The sequence below is a fragment of the Mesoplodon bidens genome (genome assembly GCF_964165515.1).
Source record: "Mesoplodon bidens genome assembly, chromosome: 11".
NCBI classification, from domain to species: domain Eukaryota; kingdom Metazoa; phylum Chordata; class Mammalia; order Artiodactyla; family Ziphiidae; genus Mesoplodon; species Mesoplodon bidens.
The window spans coordinates 99,191,287-99,213,704 of record NC_138167.1 but is presented as its reverse complement, the minus strand read 5'-3'; the positions used below and the strand labels follow the sequence as shown (position 1 = coordinate 99,213,704).

General features: G+C 33.3%; 1 protein-coding gene across 1 annotated transcript in view; it reads left to right on the top strand.

Moving 5' to 3' along the window:
- Positions 1–22,418, top strand: part of ZDHHC17 (zDHHC palmitoyltransferase 17) — a 102,909-nt gene that overhangs the window by 38,300 nt on the left and 42,191 nt on the right. Inside the window, exons 3-8 of the mRNA XM_081247966.1 lie at positions 607–729; positions 8,189–8,266; positions 8,856–9,000; positions 14,072–14,136; positions 14,791–14,953; positions 21,592–21,717. Coding sequence (XP_081104092.1) covers positions 607–729; positions 8,189–8,266; positions 8,856–9,000; positions 14,072–14,136; positions 14,791–14,953; positions 21,592–21,717 — 700 coding nt within the window. The remainder of the gene's footprint in view (positions 1–606; positions 730–8,188; positions 8,267–8,855; positions 9,001–14,071; positions 14,137–14,790; positions 14,954–21,591; positions 21,718–22,418) is intronic.

Below are 22,418 nucleotides of genomic sequence, written 5' to 3'. Positions count from 1 at the left end.
AAACTCTTTGTTACTGCTTCTTTATGATTTAATATTTTTTAACATAGCTGTATGTATTTTTATAAGCTGCCTTAAGTGTTTTGTAGAATAAGTGGTGATATTAAGAAAAACAAATAACTGATAGACACTTTATTTATGTTATCCTTGTCTCTTCCACTTTATAAGTTACTGCATTCTTTTTTTTTTTTTTTTTTTTTGCAGTACGCGGGCCTCTCACTGTTGTGGGCTCTCCCGTTGCGGAGCACAGGCTCCCGACGCGCAGGCTCAGCGGCCACGGCCCACGGGCCCAGCCGCTCCGCGGCATGTGGGATCCTCCCAGACCGGGGCACGAACCCGTGTCCCCTGCATCGGCAGGCGGACTCTCAACCACTGCGCCACCAGGGAAACCCCTGCATTCTTATAGATGAAAAAATTTTAATTATAAAATGGGTTAATAATAAAAGCTGTTGGAATATTGATATCTTTAAAGTAACATTTTATATTGAGAAAGCCATTTTAACTTCCAGGTTTCAAAATGGAGCATTAGTTTCTTCTGGAAATGCTATTTTCAGCTTTAAATTTCTTGTCAAGTAGTGGTAACAATCGCATGTTTTCTTTCTTTTCAAGATATGGAATATATGAACGCTGCCGAGAATTGGTGGAAGCAGGTTATGATGTACGGCAACCAGACAAAGAAAATGTTACACTCCTCCATTGGGCTGCCATCAATAACAGAATAGATTTAGTCAAGTAAGCATTTCTATATTTCTAAGTAATTAATTATTACTATAAAATTATTAGAAATAATTATAAAGTATATAATTTCTAAAATTCATAGCTTTTAAAATGTAGATTCTGTGTACTTTTTTCCTGAAAAAAATTGTTTTTAACATATATCGAATGCTTATTATGTGACAGATACTATGCTGAGTGCTTTTCCATGTATATTTCCTTAAATCTTAATTCTTGAAGTAACCCTGTGTGAAAAATAACAATTTTTACTGCTGTCCTAATGATGTGGAAACTGAAGCATAAAGAGGTTAAATATGCTACCAGTGACATACAACTGATAAAGGTTGGAGTCTGGACTTGAACTCAGGCAGTCTAACTTGTAGCTTACATTCTAAATATGAATTCTATGGGTAAAAGCTACAAAAGGAAAGAGGAGTTAATAATAGCAGGTAATAATAAACTAATTTCACACCAGCATAAATGAAGAATAATTTATATACTCAGTATAAATTATTTGTATTACTTACTGTTCATCTGCTTGTTCAGTAATAATAAGAGGTGGTTAGATAAGCAGGAGTCAGGATGATAAAGAAGTCTTAGTAAATCTGGCTAAAATAGTCTCTGGCAATCTGGATATAAGATTTTTAGATAGAGACATGAATCTGAAATGAACTGCTTGCAGGGGTGCCTTTTAAGTACAGCATACAGAGTCTAGAGACAAATAGGATGTTAATATCAGGTAAAAGAATTTGCCCTTAGAGTACTAAAGAAAGATTAAGCAAGTAATAGCTAAAGCACTGAAATCCATGAATCACTTTCTTCCGGAGAGCGTATTTCCATTTTATGTGCTCCTTTTTTCCCTTCTTGTATTTCTAACCTTTCCTCTGCCTGCAGTGTGGGTCTCTTGATGTCTGAATTCTGTTTTTGTTTGTCAGAAAATGTTTTTATTTCATCTTCATTTGTGAAGGAAATTTTCACATGGTATAGAAGTCTAGGTTGGCCGCTCTTTTAATTTTATTTTTGTTTTTTTACCCATTGAGAGTATCATCCCACTATTTTCTGGCTTCTGTTACAATTGAGAAGTCAGTCTAAGTATTATACTTTTAAAGGCTTTTTTTTCTTTCTTTCTTTTTTCTGGCCGCTTTTAAGATTTTTTTTCTTTGTTTCTAGTTTTCTGCAGTTTCATGATGATGTTTCTAGGTGTGGATTTCTTTTCTTTACCCTGAATAAGATTGCAAGAAGTTCTTGATTCTGTGGATTCATGTTTTCATCAGTTCTGGAAGATCTCAGCCATTATCTCTTCAAACATTGCTTCTGGCCCATTCTCTTTTTGCTCTCCTGGAATGCCAGTTAAATGTATGTTTGACCTTCTTATTGTATGCTGTGTCTCTTATCCTCTCTTCTGTGTGTACTGTCCTTTTTTTTTCTGCTTCTTTCTGGAAACTTCTTCTGACTTATCCTCCAGTTCATTTATTCTCTATGTGTAATCTGCTGTTAAATCTATTCAATGAGTTCCAATTTTGTTTATTTTTTAGTTCTAGCATTTTAATTTTTTAAAAACTTGCGTTATTTGATTCATTTGTTGCTGTACTTTTCCATCTTGCCTTATACTTGAAAATATAGTTATTATATAATCTGTGTCTGAGAAGATAGCATTGGGAGTCTGTGTGGGTCTGTATCTGTTATATTATTCCTTTGTGTGCCTGACTATCTTCGAATGTATAATAGACATTATGCTTGAAAACTTATTTGTTGAATAATTTGAGGCCTAAGATGAGAAGATACCATTTGTTTCTGCTAAGCCCAACTTTAATTTAAGGCTTTAGATTTTCTGGATCACTCAGGTGGCTGAAGACCATGCTAGAGCCAGGTTTACTTCTGGTTCTTAATTACTCCTACAGTGCAGCTTTTTGGGGTCCCAGCCCTTATTTTGCTTTTGTCTGCTTAGCTTGCCTCTTGGCCAACTCTTCTGTATCAGCAAATTGTCTCTAGGGTAGATGGTGCCCAAGCAGTTTTCTAATTTCTCCCAGTTTTAATCTCCTGAATCTTAGCCAGGTAAATGCTCATAATCTTCTTAGGAAATATTTGCTTTTAGGAAATATTTCTTTATTTTGTTGAGCTTTTTTTTTAGTTTTCTTTAATTGGAGGGTTGGTTCAAATTATCTAGCCTTCTGTAGTATCTGTATTTTTTTAAATTACTGTTACTTTAATCTAAATAGTACGTAAACAATTTAAAAAATCAAATAGTACTTAAAGGCTTACAATGGAAACAGCAGTCCCCCCTGACCCCCTGGGTCCTGTATCTCAGAAGTATCTATCTTCAGTACTTTAGCTGTTTCTTTCAGTACTTACTCTTGTATATTACATTTTTATGTTGTTACTTTTATCTAGAAAGTTATTTTCTTTACACAAATGATAGAAAATGCTTTTCTGCTCTTTTCACTTCATTTATGTATCTTCAAATTTTTTCATATCAGTGCAACTAGAGCTACATCATTCTTTTTAAAAAGTTGTAAATGTTTAATTGTGTGGACTTAGTTTATTTAATGGTTTACCTATTGGTGAACATTTAGATTGATTCTAGTGTTTTTATTATTTTATACAGTGTTGTAAATAAATCTTGTTCACATACCATTTTGCTTATGTTCTTATATATCTGTAGAATTCTTAGGAGAAGGAAAGTAAGGAGGATGAATTTTGAATTTTAATAACTATTGCCAGTTTTTGTGCTGTTTCTTGATTTATCAGTTATTATATTTTGACTTTCTGTTTTGGGATAACTAGATGTCCTAGAACACCTCACCACTAATACTTCTTCCTCTGTCTTCTATTATAGTTTTAGTTAAATTACTATGCAAAGTTTAAATTGTTGTGCATATGTAAATTCTCACTGATAAGCCCAGAAGTGTTCTATGATATCTGTTTTTTTCCTGTAGAATTTTTATTTTTGTCAGAAGTAATGGTTGCTTTCTTTCTTCATTTGTTTAAGTTTATGTATATTGGAACTAATTGTTCCCATGCTCATAGACAGAACTGTAGAACCCATCTGTGTATGCAAACGGTATCAAATAACTTATTGGCTCCTTTTCTGGTGGAGTAGGGAGGATGAGATCACTCCTGAATTTCTCCATCTTTCTGTTCCAGCCCAGACCGTTTGCTCTTGAGAGCTATGCACAACAATTGTCTTGAGACTTACCTTTGCAATCATTCTGGGAAATCCCTTTGCTCCAGTGTTGGTTTCAGTTTCCTGGATCTCAGGTTTTTCTCTCTGTTGGTTTAATCTCTGGTTTTAGTAGAGCACGTTTTTCGATAACTTTCTGAGAGAGAGAGAGAGAGTGCTTGGGAGGTAAATCTTTTGAAGTTACTATCTCTTCTGCCCTCAAACCTTATTGGTTGTTTGGCTGAGTGTAGACTTCTAGATTAAGCTTAGTTTTCTCGGAATTTTAAAGCAATACTTTATTATTTTTTTGCTTCAAGTGTTATAGTTGAGATACATTTGATCTCATTCTGTTGATCAAAAAATTCACATTTGTCTTGTGTTTAAAAATAAATAAGAAACTCTAAAATGAGAAATACAGACAAAAAGTCTTGATGTTGCCTGCCTTATGGATTGTTCCACCACTTATGGGCAAGTGAGGTTACAGAATAAAGTCACTAACTATAGAGTGGGTTAATAACTACAGTGCCTGTGTATATTATGTCTTCAGAGGGGTAAACTTAATTTCTTTCTTTTTTTTAATTGGGGCATAGTTGCTTTACAACGTTGTGTTAGTTTCTGCTGTACAGCGAAGCGAATCAGCCTTATGTATACATATATCCCCTCTTTTTTGGATTTCCTTCCCATTTAGGTCACCACAGAGCATTGAGTAGAGTTCCCTGTGCTATATAGCATGTTCTCATTAGTTATCTATTTGGTACATAGTAGTGTATATATGTCAGTCACAATCTCCCAATCAGGGGGGTAAACTTAATTTCTTACATTTCATAGTTTAGCAAGTTACTTTCCTAAAACAAACATAATGGTGAGTAAATGCAGTTTTCTATAGTAACTGGTATTTATAGCCTCAAGATTAATTTTTTACTTTTCAGTCTAGAATTACACCCTTCTTAGAAGCTACAGCGTATTACTATTTCATGGATGCTGGCAGAAGATACATGACTCAGGTAGAGACCAAGGACTTTATTATTCATAGCACAGCAAATAGCATGAACATCATATTGGCATAGCTCCCTAGGTCCTATGGGAGTGGCTTGATATGGTCAATGCAGCACACACAGTGGATATTCGTTGCTTTTGTAGTACATGGGAAGCAAAGTCACTCTTTGTCCCAGAGGGAGACATCACCTCATCTCTCAAGGTTGCTTGATGCAAACAGAACTCTGAGAAATGGCCTGAGTAAAGAGTGGTCAGGACCTTGCAGTCTTCTCATATACTCAGCAAGACAAGACGTATGTGAGCCACCAGAGACCCATGGAGAAGTGTCCCTTCTAACAGTTATGTTCCATCAGGATGTATTATAGGAGCTTGCTTCAAGCAAAGTTAGTTGGGTCACTTTTCATGCTGGTAAGATATTAAAGTAAGTATAACTTGGAAAGGAGGAGACCTTCACCTGGCCTGGATTTCTTATATTCCTAGTGTTTTCAAGTGGAAGTCTTCTAACTGTTTCTTAGATTTTACCCTGATATAATGAAATAAAAAGGATTAGTGCAGGCTTGGGTCTTCAGCAGTCTCCTGTTACTTCAAGATTCTTTGTTAACAACAGCTAATAATGCTTGTAGTCTCTGATTTCAGTCTGATTTCAAGTCAAGGTGTTGTTAACGAATATGCGGCTTTGTTAAAAAATATGTAGCTTATAATTTCTGAGAGCACAGTGTGTGTGTGGCTTATTCTTCTTCCCTGGCGACAGAGAAGTGTTTATTCTTCATTCCCCACTTTGTGAAAGTTTACATTATTGTGCATTGATATGGTCCTTTTATAGCTATTGTGCTTTAGGGAGATGTTCTTAATTTATCTTCTAATCCTTCTCTTGAATTTCTAATTTTATCTATGGCATTTTCAATTTGAAGCAGTCTCTCTTGATCTCTACCCCCCACCCCACTCAAAAAAATGTTTTATTCTTATGTCATGAGTATATTATCTTCTCTTATTTTTTGGAGGCTATTTATTTTAACTTCAGTTTTTTAAGTTCTTCTTCTCTGTATATTGCCTACTTTGGGCTTCTTCTGTTTATTTTGGTCTCCTTCCATGTTTGAAGCTTTCCTCAACTATCTGGTCATGTTTGACCATTCATATTTAGGAGAGACATAACAAAGCTGATTGGAAGTTGTGGGACTTAGGAACCTCCCAAATGTCCCTTTAGTATGTAAACTTTCATTGGTACGTTTTCAGTGTCCCATATGTTTCTGTGATGTAATTCCTTGAGTCTTAAATTTCTCTGGAAAGATGCACTGAATACCCCTTTTGGCAAATACTGAATGGTTGAATGTTAAAATCAACAGGAGCATGAGAAGTTTAGAGACACTAGAATGAATCTGAACCTTAATAGAAGAGTTTGAATTATCACTATAATAATATTAAATATTTAAGTAGTCACATTTTAAGATGACAGTGCACAAAGAAAACTAGTCTAGCTTTGTCAGCTGCTTGATTGCTTCCATGTCACTAAAATGCCTATTGTGATGCTAAACAAACACTCACCTTCAGTGAGAATATAAGTTAGAAAACGACAATTTTCCAGCAGCTTATATTGACTTTGAACCAGTGTTTCTGTTTACAGTCCACCTTCTTATTACTTTCTTTTGAGGTGACTATTGCCTTTAATCCCTTAGCCTTTCTAGGGTTTTATAACATATTCTGGTTTGCTTCTCATTGGTGTTCTCCTCTGGAGACATTTGGGTTTTAGCTCTTTGCTTTTCATCTTTCAAGTATTTGTTGCTATCTCTTGTTCATTGATATTCTCTTCTCAAAACCTAGGGATCATTAGTACCCACAAGTACATTTCTTGATAATAACCATCTTATAGTATTGCAAGGAGGCTTGAGTTTAAAAATAAGAATTATACAATCTTCTCAGAATTTTGTAGTTTGAACTAGGGTCTTAAAGCTACAAAAAATAACATGTTATAAAAATATAGTATTTGTCTTCCAGAGGTTTACAATGAAAAGGTGATAGAAGTTACTCTTCTTTATCATGCAGAAAAAAAAATTCCCCTAACCTTGTTAAAAAAAAGTTGTACTTTAGAACTAGTTTGGAAATCACTCATTGCCATAGTCCTAGCAAGGATTTGAAATGTGAGTAAAAATACATCTCAGGAACACAGATATATTAACTATAGAGAAGGTAATAAAATTACTTAAAAAAACTTTCTAGTTGGAATTTTAAAGAAAATATTTCCTATCAAAGCTGTTCTTTGGCTTTGCTATACTTCTCTTTGGGCTCAAAAAATCATTTTCAATTATTGCATTAATGTCTACTGGGTACCTTAAGAATCAGTTTAGGAGCATTTGAATGTTTGTGTTCAGACTATCTGATATTTTGGACTGGAAATATTTTAGTCTAGAAATATTTTAAGTTACTTCAAACCGTATGATAGAGTGGAATTGGGCCCTTCATTGCATAATGCTTTAAAAGCACCAACTTAAATGTATAAAGCAGAAAATATCTGAATCAAGCTTGTAAGTATTGAATATATTAAATGTTTGGAACTATGAGCATTAAGAGTGAATGCATTAGTGATCTAAAGCAGCAATCACTTAGAACAGTTTAAGAACCTCAGTAATATACATATGTCAGACATTTGCCATCAAATGCCTTGAAATCATTTGTATTCAAGATTCATTGCATTGTTCAGTTCCAAAACAAGCATCATATAAGCAGCTAGGTCCTGTTCATTTCAGAGAATATCAAGATATTATGACATGAATATAGTAAGAAACGAGGTTGCTCTTTCTTTTTAAAGCAACACAGCTTTAAAAGCATAACAAATAAGGCATCATAAAGAACCTTTATGTTATACTTTACAATGTATAAAACTCTTTCGCGTATGTTGTTTGATTTAATCTGTAGTAATCTTGTGAGGAAAGTAAAGCTGAGCTTAAAAAGCTGAGCTTCTACCCATGGTAGGCTATGTGTCTGGCCTGCTCTACAGCTGTTGTAATTCCAAAATTCTACCTGATGCTGCTGTAGGATCCAAATCTTTGTGGTTCTCTGACTGCCTTCTTTTTTATATGATTGTTATTTGGCTTTGCTATTCTTTATTGTAATTTTAAAAAATTTCTTTTACTTCTGGAACAAAAGAGAGTGATACGTTTGATGTAAAATTCTCCTAATATATTTTAAAAACTCACAAAAGATTGTTTATTGTCAAAGGCATAAACTAGCATGAGATCTAAAATGAAAAACATTTATTTCTTTTCATACAGTTTCTTAAAATTGAAAATGAAAGTTGTCTTAATTATTTAAAATTTTGTCTTATAGATACTATATTTCGAAAGGTGCTATTGTGGATCAACTTGGAGGAGACCTAAATTCAACTCCATTGCACTGGGCCACAAGGTTTAAATTTAATTCTGGATTTTTTTTTTCCATTTGGTTCCTTTAGCTGTCTATAAGTAACTTTAAAAAGAATATGAGGAAATTAATGGGAGAACTTATTATGCCAGTAATTAATATCAATAATGTGCTAACATATTGCTGTCCAGCATTACCTGCATTGGAAGCAAAGTTTATTGTCCAAAGTGTCCTTAAGGAATTAACCATGCTGATATTAATCCAGTTAATTATAAGATGGGGTTAAACTTTGGAATACTTTTGCAGCCTACATATGTTTACAATGAAAGTAGTATCTAGTTCATGGGACAATTAAGGTCATATTGGAATAGGATTAATAGAATATAGTAACTATTTATTACATATTTAAAGAAGTTATGAGTAACTATAAGTTTTCAAAGACCGTTTATACCAGTTAAGACTTAAGAACATAAAATCCTAAATGTGTCTTGACATATGCCTATTTTAAAATAACATAAAATAAGATTTGTGTAATCTTTTCCACCATTACCCTATTTTTTAAAAAAAGATCTTTCCAGAGTTTCTTGTTTGAACTAACTTTATATATTTAAGTGTTTATTCTTTTACGTTTTAGACAAGGCCATCTATCTATGGTCGTGCAACTAATGAAATATGGTGCAGATCCTTCATTAATTGACGGAGAAGGATGTAGCTGTATTCATCTGGCTGCCCAGTTTGGACATACCTCAATTGTTGCTTATCTCATAGCAAAAGGACAGGTAAAAAAAAGTCACAATGGGGTAGATTTTAATCGGACGTTCTTCATGGTTTAAATACCTAATATCATTGGTGTTAACAAGTGTAACAGTCTAGTGATATTTAAATAGTACTTTCTGATGGATGAAGAGAATAAATAAATATATAGTTAGTTTGTTATTGAGCTGTTTAATGTAAAATTGAGCTGTTTAACATAAAAATATGAAAACCAGTTATGATCCAGATAATGATCCATTAAGGTGGGGTTTTTTTTATTTCCAGTAGTGACAGAGATGAATTCCAGAAAGTAAGGGAGAAAATTTAAGTATCTATTTTTTTTCCTTAATTACGTCTTTTGAATATATCATCTGAATTCATTTAAACTTTTTTGAACGTATTACTGGTTATTTTCTGTATTAAGTCCCTCTCAAGGGGGATACATTCCTTAAGTCATTTTCTCTGTTTCTGCTATATAAAATACTTCTTCTTACATGTCAGAAAAATCTCATGATTTAAGTGATTCTTTCTGATTTCTCCTGAATATGTAGTGACTATAATCGTATTAAATATTATCAGTTTCTGTGTACCATGATTTTCATTTGTTTCAATAACATGTATTTTGTTAAAAGTAATGTCACTCAGTTTTTCTTTCATGAGTTTTCTCTCGTTGTACTTAAACATTAGTTTTATAGCTAAGGATCTTATCATAAGAGAAGGACAAATGATTTTAATTCAGTGCTATTAACATGTATTTGTTATTTTAATTTAAAATATTAGATTTAGAATTTGAATGGTATTTATTTTATCAATCCTTTAAGGTATTTGCTGTTGGCAGTGCCAGTCAGTGACAGTTGTGTGTTGTACACTATTGCTAAGGAAAAGAGGCATAGACTGGTTAAATTAATTGCTGGAAGGGGGAGTTTATTATCCATTACTGTGTAAACAGACTACCCCCTAAATATAATGGCTTTAGAACACAACCAACCATTGTATTTCACAGTTCTGTGGGTTGACTGGGCTTGGCTGGGTGGTTCCTCTTGTGATAATGGCAGGGGGCTGCAGTCATCTGGGGGCTCAACTGGGCTGGAGGATGGCTCACTTGCATACCTTATATCTTGATAGGAATAGCTAAAAGCCTGGCTCAGTTGACAGCTAGGCCTCTCTCTTTTTCCCCATGCAGTCTTAGAACTTCTTCTCCACGATACCCCTCCATGTGGTCTCTCTAGCAGGAAAGCCAGACTTCTTACATGGTGGCTCAGAGCTCCCAAAAGAGCAAGAGCAGAATCTGTCTGACTTTTTTAAGGTTTTCAAACTGGCATAACAACATTTCTGCTCCATTCTGTCAGTTAAAGCAAGTAGCAGTGCCAGCACATGTTCATTGAGGGAACACAAGGGCGTGAATACTGGGAAGGGAGGTTTATTGGGGCCATCTTTGGAGACCAGCTACCACAAGGGATCATCTTTGTTCTCCTATGGTTCCTTCTAGACTGGCAGTTGAAGCAGTAGATGGCGCTGTTGCACGTGCCATTGTCTTCAGTGGCCTTCTGTATTACAGATATAAGTTTACAATACATGTTCACTTTTTTTCTTCCAGTTTTTAACTGGGTAGGAAAAGTGGTGTAAAGTTTTCACTATTTTTGTTAGCTTATTGATTTTGGAGTTTGGATGTTTCAGTAATCATTTTAACTCTGACATAGTATGTAGGCTATAAAATTCTTCAAGGGCAGAGATTTTTGTCACAGTGCCTTTTGTGCAGTAAATGCATGATAATGTTAATAAATGTCTGACAAGTAGTTTTCTTTTTCATGAGTAAGAGTTTTTTTTTTCTGCTTAGAAAAGTAACACATACTTATTGTAAAATATTCAAACATAATAGAAGAGTATGACTTAGAGAATGAAATCCCACTTCTTCCTTTACCTCCCCTCCCCACTGAGATCACTTCCTTTAACAGTTTAGTATATATTTTTCCAGACTTTTTTTCAATCTATGTGCTAAAATATTGTAAAAGAAAACCACTCTAATGTGCATTACATTATAGTTGAAATGGATACCAGAGTCCTTCTCTGGCCTATAGGACCATGTGTGGTCTAGCCCTGGATACCTCTGATTTCATCTTCTGTCATCTCCCCCTCAGTACTGCTTTAACCACACCCGCCTTCTTGCTGTTCTTGAACAGCTCTGATAAGCTTTGTCTTAGGGCCTTTGTGCTTGCTCTTTTCTTCTGCTTGGTAATTCTTTCCTCAGTCACACAGCTAGTTCTCTTTTTCTCTCTCACTTTAATCAGATGTTTGCTCCATTTTTATTAGTTCTGATTAGTTCCCAATTATAAGCAGTAATAAAATTAGTGTATTTCTAATTTCTTCGTTCTCTTCCCTGTCTTACATTGACATTAGTCAATGATACTGTTTTTCTTAGTGTTAACTTGTTCTGATAAATTTCTATTACTTGATTTTTCAGCTTTAAATAATATCCTTTGACTCATAGCTATTACAGGTTAGGCACTCATTACACTTTCTTTTCAGCCTTTTTCCATTTCCCCCCCATTTTTGGTTAATTTTATCAAATTTACATTCTTAGGGCCTGTAACATTTCCATTCAGTTTGTCATTCTATTCTTCACAACTGTTTCATGTTAGTTATACTGTTAAATATATTCAGTGCTCACTACCAATTCTTTTGGATGATTTTCAGGAAAAAAAAAAGGGGAAAATGCTAAGTAATGGAGCCCTGTTGATCATGGAATTACCATAACCTTTTGATCTGGGCTTGTTAATTCTTCCTAATAGAGAATACTCATACGTCCAGGCTGAACTTGGAAAAGAAGTACCAAGTTTTAAACCCCGACCCAAAGAAAGAAAAGGTTGAATTTCGTTTTTCTTTTAGTACTCTAGAGATGTGGCATAATTTTACATTTTTTATTTTACTTATTAATATTTTAAATACTGTCACTTTTTAAAAAGAATATGAAAAGACTTACAACTAAAAAGGAAGAAGAAGCTTAAACATAAGAATTTACATGTTTGCTTTAATTGGACATCAAATTTAGTTGAGCTTTCTTCAAACCAGGGCAGTGAAGGAAGTAAAATAAGTGACAGAGCTTAACTCTGATATAAGAAACAAGGAGGTATGTCATTTCTTCAGAGAAGATTTTTTTTTAAGATTTTTATTAGAAAAAAATCAACATGTATAATGTAAATATTGAGTGAGGTTACATGAGATGTTCCCAACAACACGTAAAATAAACTTAGAAATAGATTTGTAGTCATAAGGCATAACATTTGACTACAGTTTTCATGAAAGAGACTAAAACTAATGATGTCCAAGGATATGTGTTGTCAATGTGGTGGTTCTCAGCATTTTTTCTGCCTCAGTACGTTTGTATATTTGAGACATACGCCCATCAGTAAGAGTGGCTTACAGAGAACTGCTACACAGAGTTATGAAGTGTTTTCTAGTGTACTCACCATAACTCTGTCCTCTCTCCACTGACCGGTAAATTAGATAACATAACTTGGATAAGATCTGCTGGTTTAATGTAATCCAGGAATGGGAGATGGGGAAGGGAAGAAGAGGAAACTTAATATTTATTGCATGTCTGTTATGTTCCAGGCTATGGAATTAGTTTGCTTTACACACATTATTCCATTTAATCCTCACAGGGGTCTTATGAAGCCATTATTTGTATTCACATTTGTAGGTGGGAAAGCTGAGGTTCAGAGAATTAATGTAATTTTGCCAATTTTATAGTTAAGTGGTAGAGCTAGGAATTCAAAATCATGTCTGTCTTATTCTAAAGCCCATGCCTTCCCCAAGCCTAGAAGAGTAGATAGATAAACGTGTCGTTTCATTTAACAAATGTTTTTTGATTATCTACTCTTCTGGGCACTGAGAATACAAAGATGAATTTAAAATAATTTCTGTCTTCAAAGAAGTCCTGTTCTAGTTAATGAGACAGGTGCCTCAGGCAGATTGGAGTGGATCAGGAGAAGGAATTTTAGGGAAGTGAAACTGATAGAATCCCTGATATATCAGCAAGTCTTGAAAGGAGATTTAGATAACTTGAGAAGAGTTTTGGTTGAACAGGTAGTAGTTTTAATTCTAATTTGCTAAAAAGAAAGAAAAAGAAAACTAAGCAAAAGGGAGAAAAAATGCAGTACCAAGGAAAGCAAAAAAGTTGGGTAGGAGAGGAAAGTAATCATGGTTTACTACATACTTTGTTGGGAATAGTATTCATATATATTTATAATAATGTAAATGTCAAATATTTATAGAACCAGAATTACAGTAGATCTTTTCAGAGGAAAGAATAGGAAAGGTACAAATTTGTGATGGGGCAGTGAAAAGAAAGAGAGAATTTGCCATTTTACATATTGAGGATATGTAAAATATGCATATTTAGGATAATGCCTAAAACTGAAAAATCAAAAAGTAGCAATTCAGGTATCTTATTTTAAAGATGTAGTGGTAAAGACCAAAATAATGAGCTAAAAAAAGTGAAAATGGTGGGGAGTAAGACAGAGGATTGCTTTATTACCTTGCTTTTTCACCAAAAGCTTTGTAGAATTAGTTAATTCTAAAAATATTTATGCGTAGTGATAGTGATAAAAAGCAAACTTTTTTGAATCTGTTGAAGTTTATTGAATTTATTCTTTGTTTTAAAATGCCTAGAAATAAACAGGGTTTTATTATTCCCTCCTATCATGAATTAGTATAAATAAGTTTTTCAGAGACGTAAGTCATTTATTTAATTGATCCTTTGTGGGTTAAAGATCAAGAGTATGTTAAGATCTTTAAATGAAAACATTGAAAGGCTGAGTGAAGCATCTTAAAAGGGAAAATGAGAAATAGAAGTTAATTAAATATTGAATATATACTTAATATATGTCAATTAGATACTTATATCCACATTAATTAAAATATTCAGTGATAATAGTTTTATTTTAAAGTTAAGAAAGAAAATGTTTCATAAATCACCCTTGATTGAGTACTGTTATTATGTTGGCTTCTCCTGTGATGTGTAAATTATATTTTTCTCAGTAAATTTGGCAGGAACTTAAAAGTTTTTACTGTGTGACTTTCTTTTTACTCTATCAGGATGTAGATATGATGGATCAGAATGGGATGACGCCTTTAATGTGGGCAGCTTATAGAACACATAGGTATGTAACCGTTTATAAAATACTTATTCAGATAATTTTCAGCATAATAAAATGTAAAATAAGTGATGAGAAAAAGCAATTAATGTTATACTTACTAATATTTAAAATTCTTATAATGAGTACATAGTATACAACATAAATTACCTTTTTGGTTGTTTTGAGTTTCTTTGTTTACCTTTATGTTGGTAATTGTAGTATCCTTAAGGTATTCTTCTTTTAACAATTTCCAAGAATGGAGGACATTACCTTCTTTTTAAAAAGTGACTCATTTTTATATGATTTGTATATTGGCAAGTTTAACATACTAATTAGTAAGTTGCCTTAAATCATTTTTGGAACAATCTAGATTTAAATTTAAATTTTTAATTGTTTAATTATATAGATATTAATGGCATTAATCCCTAGGTGAAAAATAATAAATGTCAGGACGAAGTATGCTCTCTCTTCGAAGTGGTTTAGGTTATATGGTGTTGCATGTATTTAATACTTCATATTAAGAATGTCGTCTCATTACTCATTATAAAGTTGTTGAAAATAGGTTAGAATAGAAGGGTTCCAAGATGGAATGCAACCACAATCAGTTTAGTATCTGTAATGATTTCTATAATTGAAATTAGGGTTGTTGTTGTTGTTGTGTTTTTTTTTCCTTTTCAGTGTGGATCCAACTAGATTGCTTTTAACATTCAATGTTTCAGTTAACCTTGGTGACAAGTATCACAAAAACACTGCTCTGCATTGGGCAGTACTAGCAGGGAATACCACAGTCATTAGTCTTCTTCTGGAAGCTGGAGCTAACGTCGATGCCCAGAATATCAAGGTAAAACTAGCCTGTATTGATTGTGCTTTGTGAAATGTGGTTACCAAGATGGGAATTCCTTAATAAAACATAGGTTTTTTAACAGACTTTCAGAGATGGAAGAAACTTCTCATTTAAGCTCAACCCTTCCATGCAAGAATTTGTTTTGAAAGACTGATTTATTTACTTACGTCTTTTTAGTATTGGAGTAATTTTCAGATTTTGGTGGCCTTTTCATTAGTGATTTCTTACTGACTTTTGGAAATTAAATTACATAATCTGCTTTTATAGCTGAATAGAATAGTTTTCTGGTTTCTTTAAGAAGATCATTGCAGAGAAGCACAAGTTTATATCACAAGTATGCATAATAACCTTTAGTAATTTTTTGACTTGGTCATTGATTGTCTCATTTTTTTTAAAGTTCAAGACCTTTAAATTTGATAATCACCTTCATGATGTTTATAGGAGACCTCCTCTCCCCCAAATGCTGGACTAATCCAGGAAAAGTATACCAAAAAAGTATACAAAATTATCTAAGAGCAAAGCACAATTAACATTTACACTCTGAGCATTTAGAAATTTATAAATATTTCATGAATACCTGCAAGAAAATGCTATTGGTAGTCTTAAATTTTGGTTAACCATTCTCATTTTTAAAGCTTCAGGATCCACCATGTCTTCAGCAACAGACTCTTTCTGTGAAATGACTTTAAAGTTTTAAACATATCTTTTAATAATATGCATTCATAAATATCTTTGTGCCCGTTGACAAATTTTCTTTCATTTTGACTATAGACCGTAGTATTTTCTGAGTCATGCTTCTTAAATTTGTAAGGAATATGTGCTAATTAAATATGAAAGGAGTTCGAGTCATATAATAATCTAAAATGCCAATCAAAAAGTAGGTTATCTCCTGCTGGATCAGGGCATCTTTTTATGTTGCAATGAATAGTTCTTCCTCTATTTGATTACTCTAAGAAGAGAAGGTTAAACTACTAAAATAAAATAGTTTAAATTTATTTACGATTATAACCAATTTTTAGAAATGAGTCTAATTAGTTAAAAGTAAATATCAAATATCTTATTGGAAACTGTAAGAAATTGAGAAAAACGTGTATTTTCTTTTTCTTTTTTTAAAATTTCAAGTCTTCGTGTCTTTACCCAAAGTGATCAGAATGGTCTAGCATCTGCTAGTAAATGTATGGAAAGAGGAAAGTCAACTTACCATAGTGCCTGGCATGTGATGGGCGCTCTCAGTATTTGTTGACTGACTGAAGATTTGTGTAGTCTTGAGCTTTAACTCTAAGCTAGCTCTCATGACTATGCTAGCATAACTCTCTGCCACTTCTGAAATCATGGAGAGAAATTTTTGCTTTTCCAAACACTTTTAAATAGGAAGTTCTGAAAAGTTCATAACACTGTGATTAGTAAATTAGGCTGACCCCAAGGCCTAAAGTATAAAGGAGGAGTGTGACTAAACCTGACCAATATCCCCATGAGAAAAAATTAATGAGATGACCTTATGTTTTATTATCTGAATTGCTTTAGAGTGTTATTTTTTCATCTCTTAGCTACCAGATAGCCATTCCTAAAGTGAGTCCTGCCCCAGGAATACATTTCTAGTATTTAGTGTTATATTTTTGAAAAAACAGAACCAATTTCACTACAGCAAATAGTGAGTCTCCATAGACTTTGCCAAAAGTCATATAAATATATCGAAATTACATTTGTACCTAAGAATTATGACAAGATGACTGCACAGTTTTGGAATTTGAAACTAGTGTATATTTTCAGAGCATTTAAAAAGATCTTTTCTTACCATATAAAATTTTAGATAACTTCTCTTCATTCATGAACTTTAAGTATTTGAGGTGTGGTTTGTAAGTTTAATGTCTTTTCAACTTGTACTCCACATTAACCATTGTATAAACTTTGGTTAGTCTTAGTAAAAGAAATAATCTATAATGAATTTCAACAGAAAGGTAATGGTAAGAATGGAAATAGTTGAACTGATTTAAATGGTTCAAACCTTGTATTTTTAATGTTTTATAGACTCAGCACATGAATTATTTGGTACCAAGATGGGATAAACTGGAATACACCTTCCTTAACTAGTACAGTTCATGTGACGACCTTCCAGAGTCTATCATGTCAAATAATTGAGCTAATTATTGTACCTGTAGAACTTTTACTGAAATACATCTATTTTTTTGGTTACTTTCTTTTTATTAATGTTTTAATTTTATCTGACTGTATCATCAAGGTTGGCCATTGACAAAAAGGAGTTATTTTAAATATAATTCCTTGCTAGCTCTGGAGTGACATTTTTTTTTAACTTTTTATGAGGTATAATTGGTATATAACATTATACAACTTTCAGGTGTACAACATAATGATTTGACATCTGTACACATTGCAAAATGACCAACAAGTCCAGTCAACATCCATCATCTTACACAGTCACAAAATTTTCTTTTTTCTTGTGATGCAAACCCTCGAGCTTTGCTCTTAGCAACTTCTGAATATGCACTATAGTATTATTATTATTATCTTTATTTTGGCTGCACCGGGTCTTAGTTACGGCATGTGGAATCTTTGTTGCGGCATGCAGACTCTCTTAGTTGCAGCATGCGGACTCTCTTAGTTGCAGCATGCAGGCTTCTTAGTTGCGGCATGAGGACTCTTAGTTGCGGCGTGCGGACTCTTAATTGCGGCATGTGAACTCCTAGTTACGGCATGCGTGTGGGATCTAGTTTCCCGACCAGGGATCGAACCGGGGCCCCCTGCATTGGGAGCATGGAGTCTTACACACTGGACCACCAGGGAAGTACCTGCACTATAGTATTATTAACTGTAGTTGCCGTTATGTACATTACATCCTCGTGACTTATTTCTTTTAGAACTGGAAGTTTGTACCTTTGATCCCCTTCACTAATCTTCCTCACTCCCCACAGTGCACTGCCTACCTCTGGCAATCACCAATCTGTTCTCTGTATTTATGAGCTCGAGTTTTGTTGTTGTTTGTTTTATTTATTTTTTAGATTCCACATATAAGTGATATCATATGGTATTTGTTTTTCTCTGTTTGACTTATTTAGAGTGACATTGTTTTTAAAGGAGATAAAGTCTAAGGAGTTGCTTCAGTTGCTCAGGGAACATTTATACTTTCAGAGTAAAAATAATCTTTTTTAACCACACTGGTGAAAAAGTAGATTTTTGTTTAAAAATGTACTTTTGGGCTTCCCTGGTGGCGCAGTGGTTGAGAGTCCACCTGCCGGTGCAGGGGACACGGGTTCGTGCCCCAGTCCGGGAGGATCCCACATGCCGCCGAGCGGCTAGGCCCATGAACCATGGCCGCTGAGCCTGGGCGTCTGGAGCCTGTGGAGCCTATGCTCCGCAACGGGAGAGGCCACAACAGTGAGAGGCCCGCGTACCGCAAAAAAAAAAAAAAAAAAAAGAAAAGAAAATGGAAGGGATAGATGAAGATCAGTTAGGCTTTCGTAATAAATCAGGCAAGTGATGATGTTAGTTTAGCCTGTGATTGTAGAAGTAGTGATGGAGTGAAATGAATGGATTTGGAAATGATAGTTTAGAGTAGAAAAGAAAAGGTAGATTAGAAATGAAGGTGAAAGAAAAAAACATCGACGACTTAGGTTTTGGTTTGAATAACTGAGTGTCTTGTGATATGTATTGAAGTTGTGAAGATGGAAGGAAACAGACTTTTTTGGGAGTGAAGGCAATAGAAATTGGTTCTGTTTTAGTCATATATAATTCGAGGTGGTACGTTTTAGCTATGTGGAATGTCAAGCTAATTAAGTAAACTTAATTTTGAAAGTGAAAAATTCATTAATAAATAAAAAACAACCAACCTAGATTATTTGTCCTAGAATTTGACAAAGTCGATTCATAGCTGTGTATTTTTCCATTTTTCATTTTAAGTCTTGAGAAAGAAAGTCTGGTTGATAATCATAAATTGTACCAAGATGGAGCCTGTAAATCTGGATATGGCTTTAATAGCTAGTAAAAGTTACATTCTCTAAAGAATATGAAAAATTGTATTTAGTTATAATATTTATTAATTGGCCCTATTTCTTCTAAAATAGCTATTTTCTAAATAAAATTAAGCTTAAGTTTCTTAGAAATCTGTCTTGATATCCTTGTAAATTAGTTATTTGAGTAAGGGATTCAATTCTTTTAATATATAAACAAATGATTCTTTTATCAGAATAAGAACTTATTTTGCAGACAATAAATATTAAATGATAGGTGACTTTAAAATGACTACTTTGATCCTTAGAAGGATTAGGAATGGCCATAAACCCTTGATTAGAGGTTCTTAATCTGGGACCCAGCAGTGGATTTTGGTTAGGGGGTGGGTCCATGGACTTCTGAAATTGTTATAAATAAAGTATCAGCACTTTTCTGGGGAGAGAGTCAATGGCTTTTCATCAGACATGACTTAAATGAGTTCAAAAACCATGGCCCCAGATACTGGTTACATAGAATAAATTCAAATCTTCTGAAGTAATAACAGTGAGGAGAGGGAGTGATTTGGGATACTAAGACTCTAAGAAAAATGACCTATGCAGTAATCCCTTTTCATGGTAGCATCTCATTTGTGAATTTAAAGAATATTTCACCCCCTTGCACATGTTTTTGGTTGATAAATTTAGATGAATTGAGTTTGGGGCGGGCAGTTAATCTGAGTGCTGCCTACGCATTTATGATTTTTCTTTCTAAAGTTATCAGAGGACATAATTTTTAGCTTGTGCAAAATATACAATTACTGAGCTTTGTTAATTAATATATTGAAAAACGCTTATATGGTTCCTTGAAAAGAGGTAAGAAACTACTTTCAGAAAATATCTCTTAAGTACCCCACCTAGATGGTCTCCAAGGAAGAATTTTCCTTAGTTTTAATAATGAGTTTCCACCTCACTTAGGCAAAAAGTGATCTTCCACCCGCCACCTTCCATAATGTTTATCACACCGAAACCCCTGAAGAATTTCTTTTATTACCAGTTAGTTACATAGTCTATAAATACTCCATGATTCTTGTTATTACTGCTGTTGTTATTATCATTTACTATTTTGGCTGACACATGGAGTGTTTAAATATAGACTTGACTTGGAACCCTGGTTTTAGTATAATTCTTTAAATTAATTGCTTGTTTATTTTACCAGCTGAATAAAAGAACTGTATAAAAGTAGTCAGATGACTAGAGGAGTAGTTGAAAGATTGCTTAAAGCTCCCTCCATCTTTTTATCTAGGCAATCCTTAGGTGTCACATGGCCCTCTAGTGGAAGGGATGCTCAGCTGGACCGAGGCAACTGCAGGATATTCTCTGGGAGTTGTTACCCAAGGGATTGCTTTTATTCAGGTAATCTTTTAGTTTGGATTAATTAGCTGGTTCTGACAACCTAGGTGACGTAGAATTTTGGAATAGGTAAGGAGAAATTTTAAAACAAATATCCCTATTTGTGGAAGACTCACCTAGATTAGCCCATTTCTTATTAAATACTATTGATCTTTTTATTAAAGGATTGGTTAGGCTTTTTGTTTTTATTGTTGTGTTGTTATTGTTGTTGCTCTTGGTGGCAGTGGTGTGTTTATTTTGTTGTTTGGTTCTTTTTATTTTTCAGTGTTTTTTTTTTAATTAAATTGTACTCCATACTTGATTAATAATTATCCCTCATAAGTAAGGAACCCAAGGCTCCTTATTTCTTTATTTTCATCCAGTTTTTTAAAATAAAAATTTAACATGTTTTTTCTTTTTTTAAAGTAATTTTGAATATTCATCCATAATTCTTGAAATTTTGGTAAACAAAATTATTAATTTTACTTTTCTGTTTAAGGAAGGAGATAAAGAGTGAAGAATATTAAATAGAATAAAAATGTAGGTATCTAACTTGCAAAAGGAGAAATAAGATTGTAAATTAATAAAGGCAAAAAAAAGCATAGATCTAGAATTGGGGACACTCATTTCTTGTTTCTTACTGCCTTTAAAACATTTTAGTTCAGTTATACTCTTTGGAATTCTTTTTCTTTGCAGTTAAAGGGAGCTACAAGTCTATAATGTAAGATTAACCATTTTTTGTTACAACCCGTGTTCTCTTTGGAAATTTCTGGATGGGTGAATGAATTTAACATGATCAAGAATACCAATATAACAGTAGAAGTGGAAGTTGACTTTTCTTTTTCTTCCCTGTTCTTTTCCTCAGACTTCGTTCATCACTGAAATTAAACTGAGAGATTTCTGGCAGTTTGGTATTACAGCAGGATGGTTTGTAGCAATAACTATTACTAATGAAACCCTTAAAGAATATGAAATAACTGGATAAACTTAATGGTAGCCTCTGATCCAGCAGGTGCTAAAATACCTACTTTTTGATTACTCTCTAAGTTAAAATGCAAGCAGATATAGAATCTATTGAATAAGAGGTGTAAATACATTTTCTGATTGTACCTTGAATGGGAAGGTATAAGTAATATATGATTTAGAGTTTTTTAGTAATTGACTTTGCCAAATGTAAAAACAATGTTAATGAACTAATACTGCAATTTATTTTTGTGGAAGTGCTTTAAAAGTTAGTAACTAAAATATTCTGCTTTTCCTTTCATTTTTTTTAACGTGAATTTCTTTTGCTTGTATTATCAGGGTGAATCAGCACTTGATTTGGCAAAGCAGAGAAAAAATGTGTGGATGATCAACCATTTGCAAGAGGCAAGGCAAGCAAAGGGATATGACAATCCATCTTTCCTTAGAAAGTTGAAAGCTGATAAGGTAAGTTCATGACTGAAGATTTTCAATATATAGTCTTTTTAATTAAGATTCATAAGCATATTTTCTTAGCATGAGTATTTACATTTACAGCCTTTAATCTTGGCATTGACCAGTGTAATTTTTAAAACATTATTTCACCCAAGTAAATAAAGGTAGAAACCAAAGTTTAAAAAAGATGGTATATGTGAAATTGTTTAGATTTCCATAGGCTACTAACATAAGCTTTAATGCATTAATTCAGCTGGCCTTTGTTAAGTAATAGAGAGATAATAAAAGTTTTTCCTGTTTAAGTGTATTTGTTAGTGTAGTAATAAATTATGAAAAATCTTTGTCCTAATATATATATGTTTAAGTGTATTTGTTAGTGTAGTAATAAATTGTGAAAAATCTTAGTCCTAATATATATATATCTTTTTAAAAACTACTCACAACTCTAGCTATAGTTAATTTAAGCTTTTCATTCTTTTATAATATGTCATAACTTTTATTAGAGAGGGAGAAACATACTATTCACTTCTCTTTAGAAAGTTCATTTTAGATCTTCCATAAAACCTTCAATTTTTAACTGTATGACTATTGGCTCAGTTGCCTAGTTGTATGATTTCAAAACTAAGAACATTTTCCCGAAAGGCAGGTCTGTATTTCTTAAAAATTTATTTCCTTAAAAGGAAAAATTAGCTGACAGTTTTTTTGTATACCAA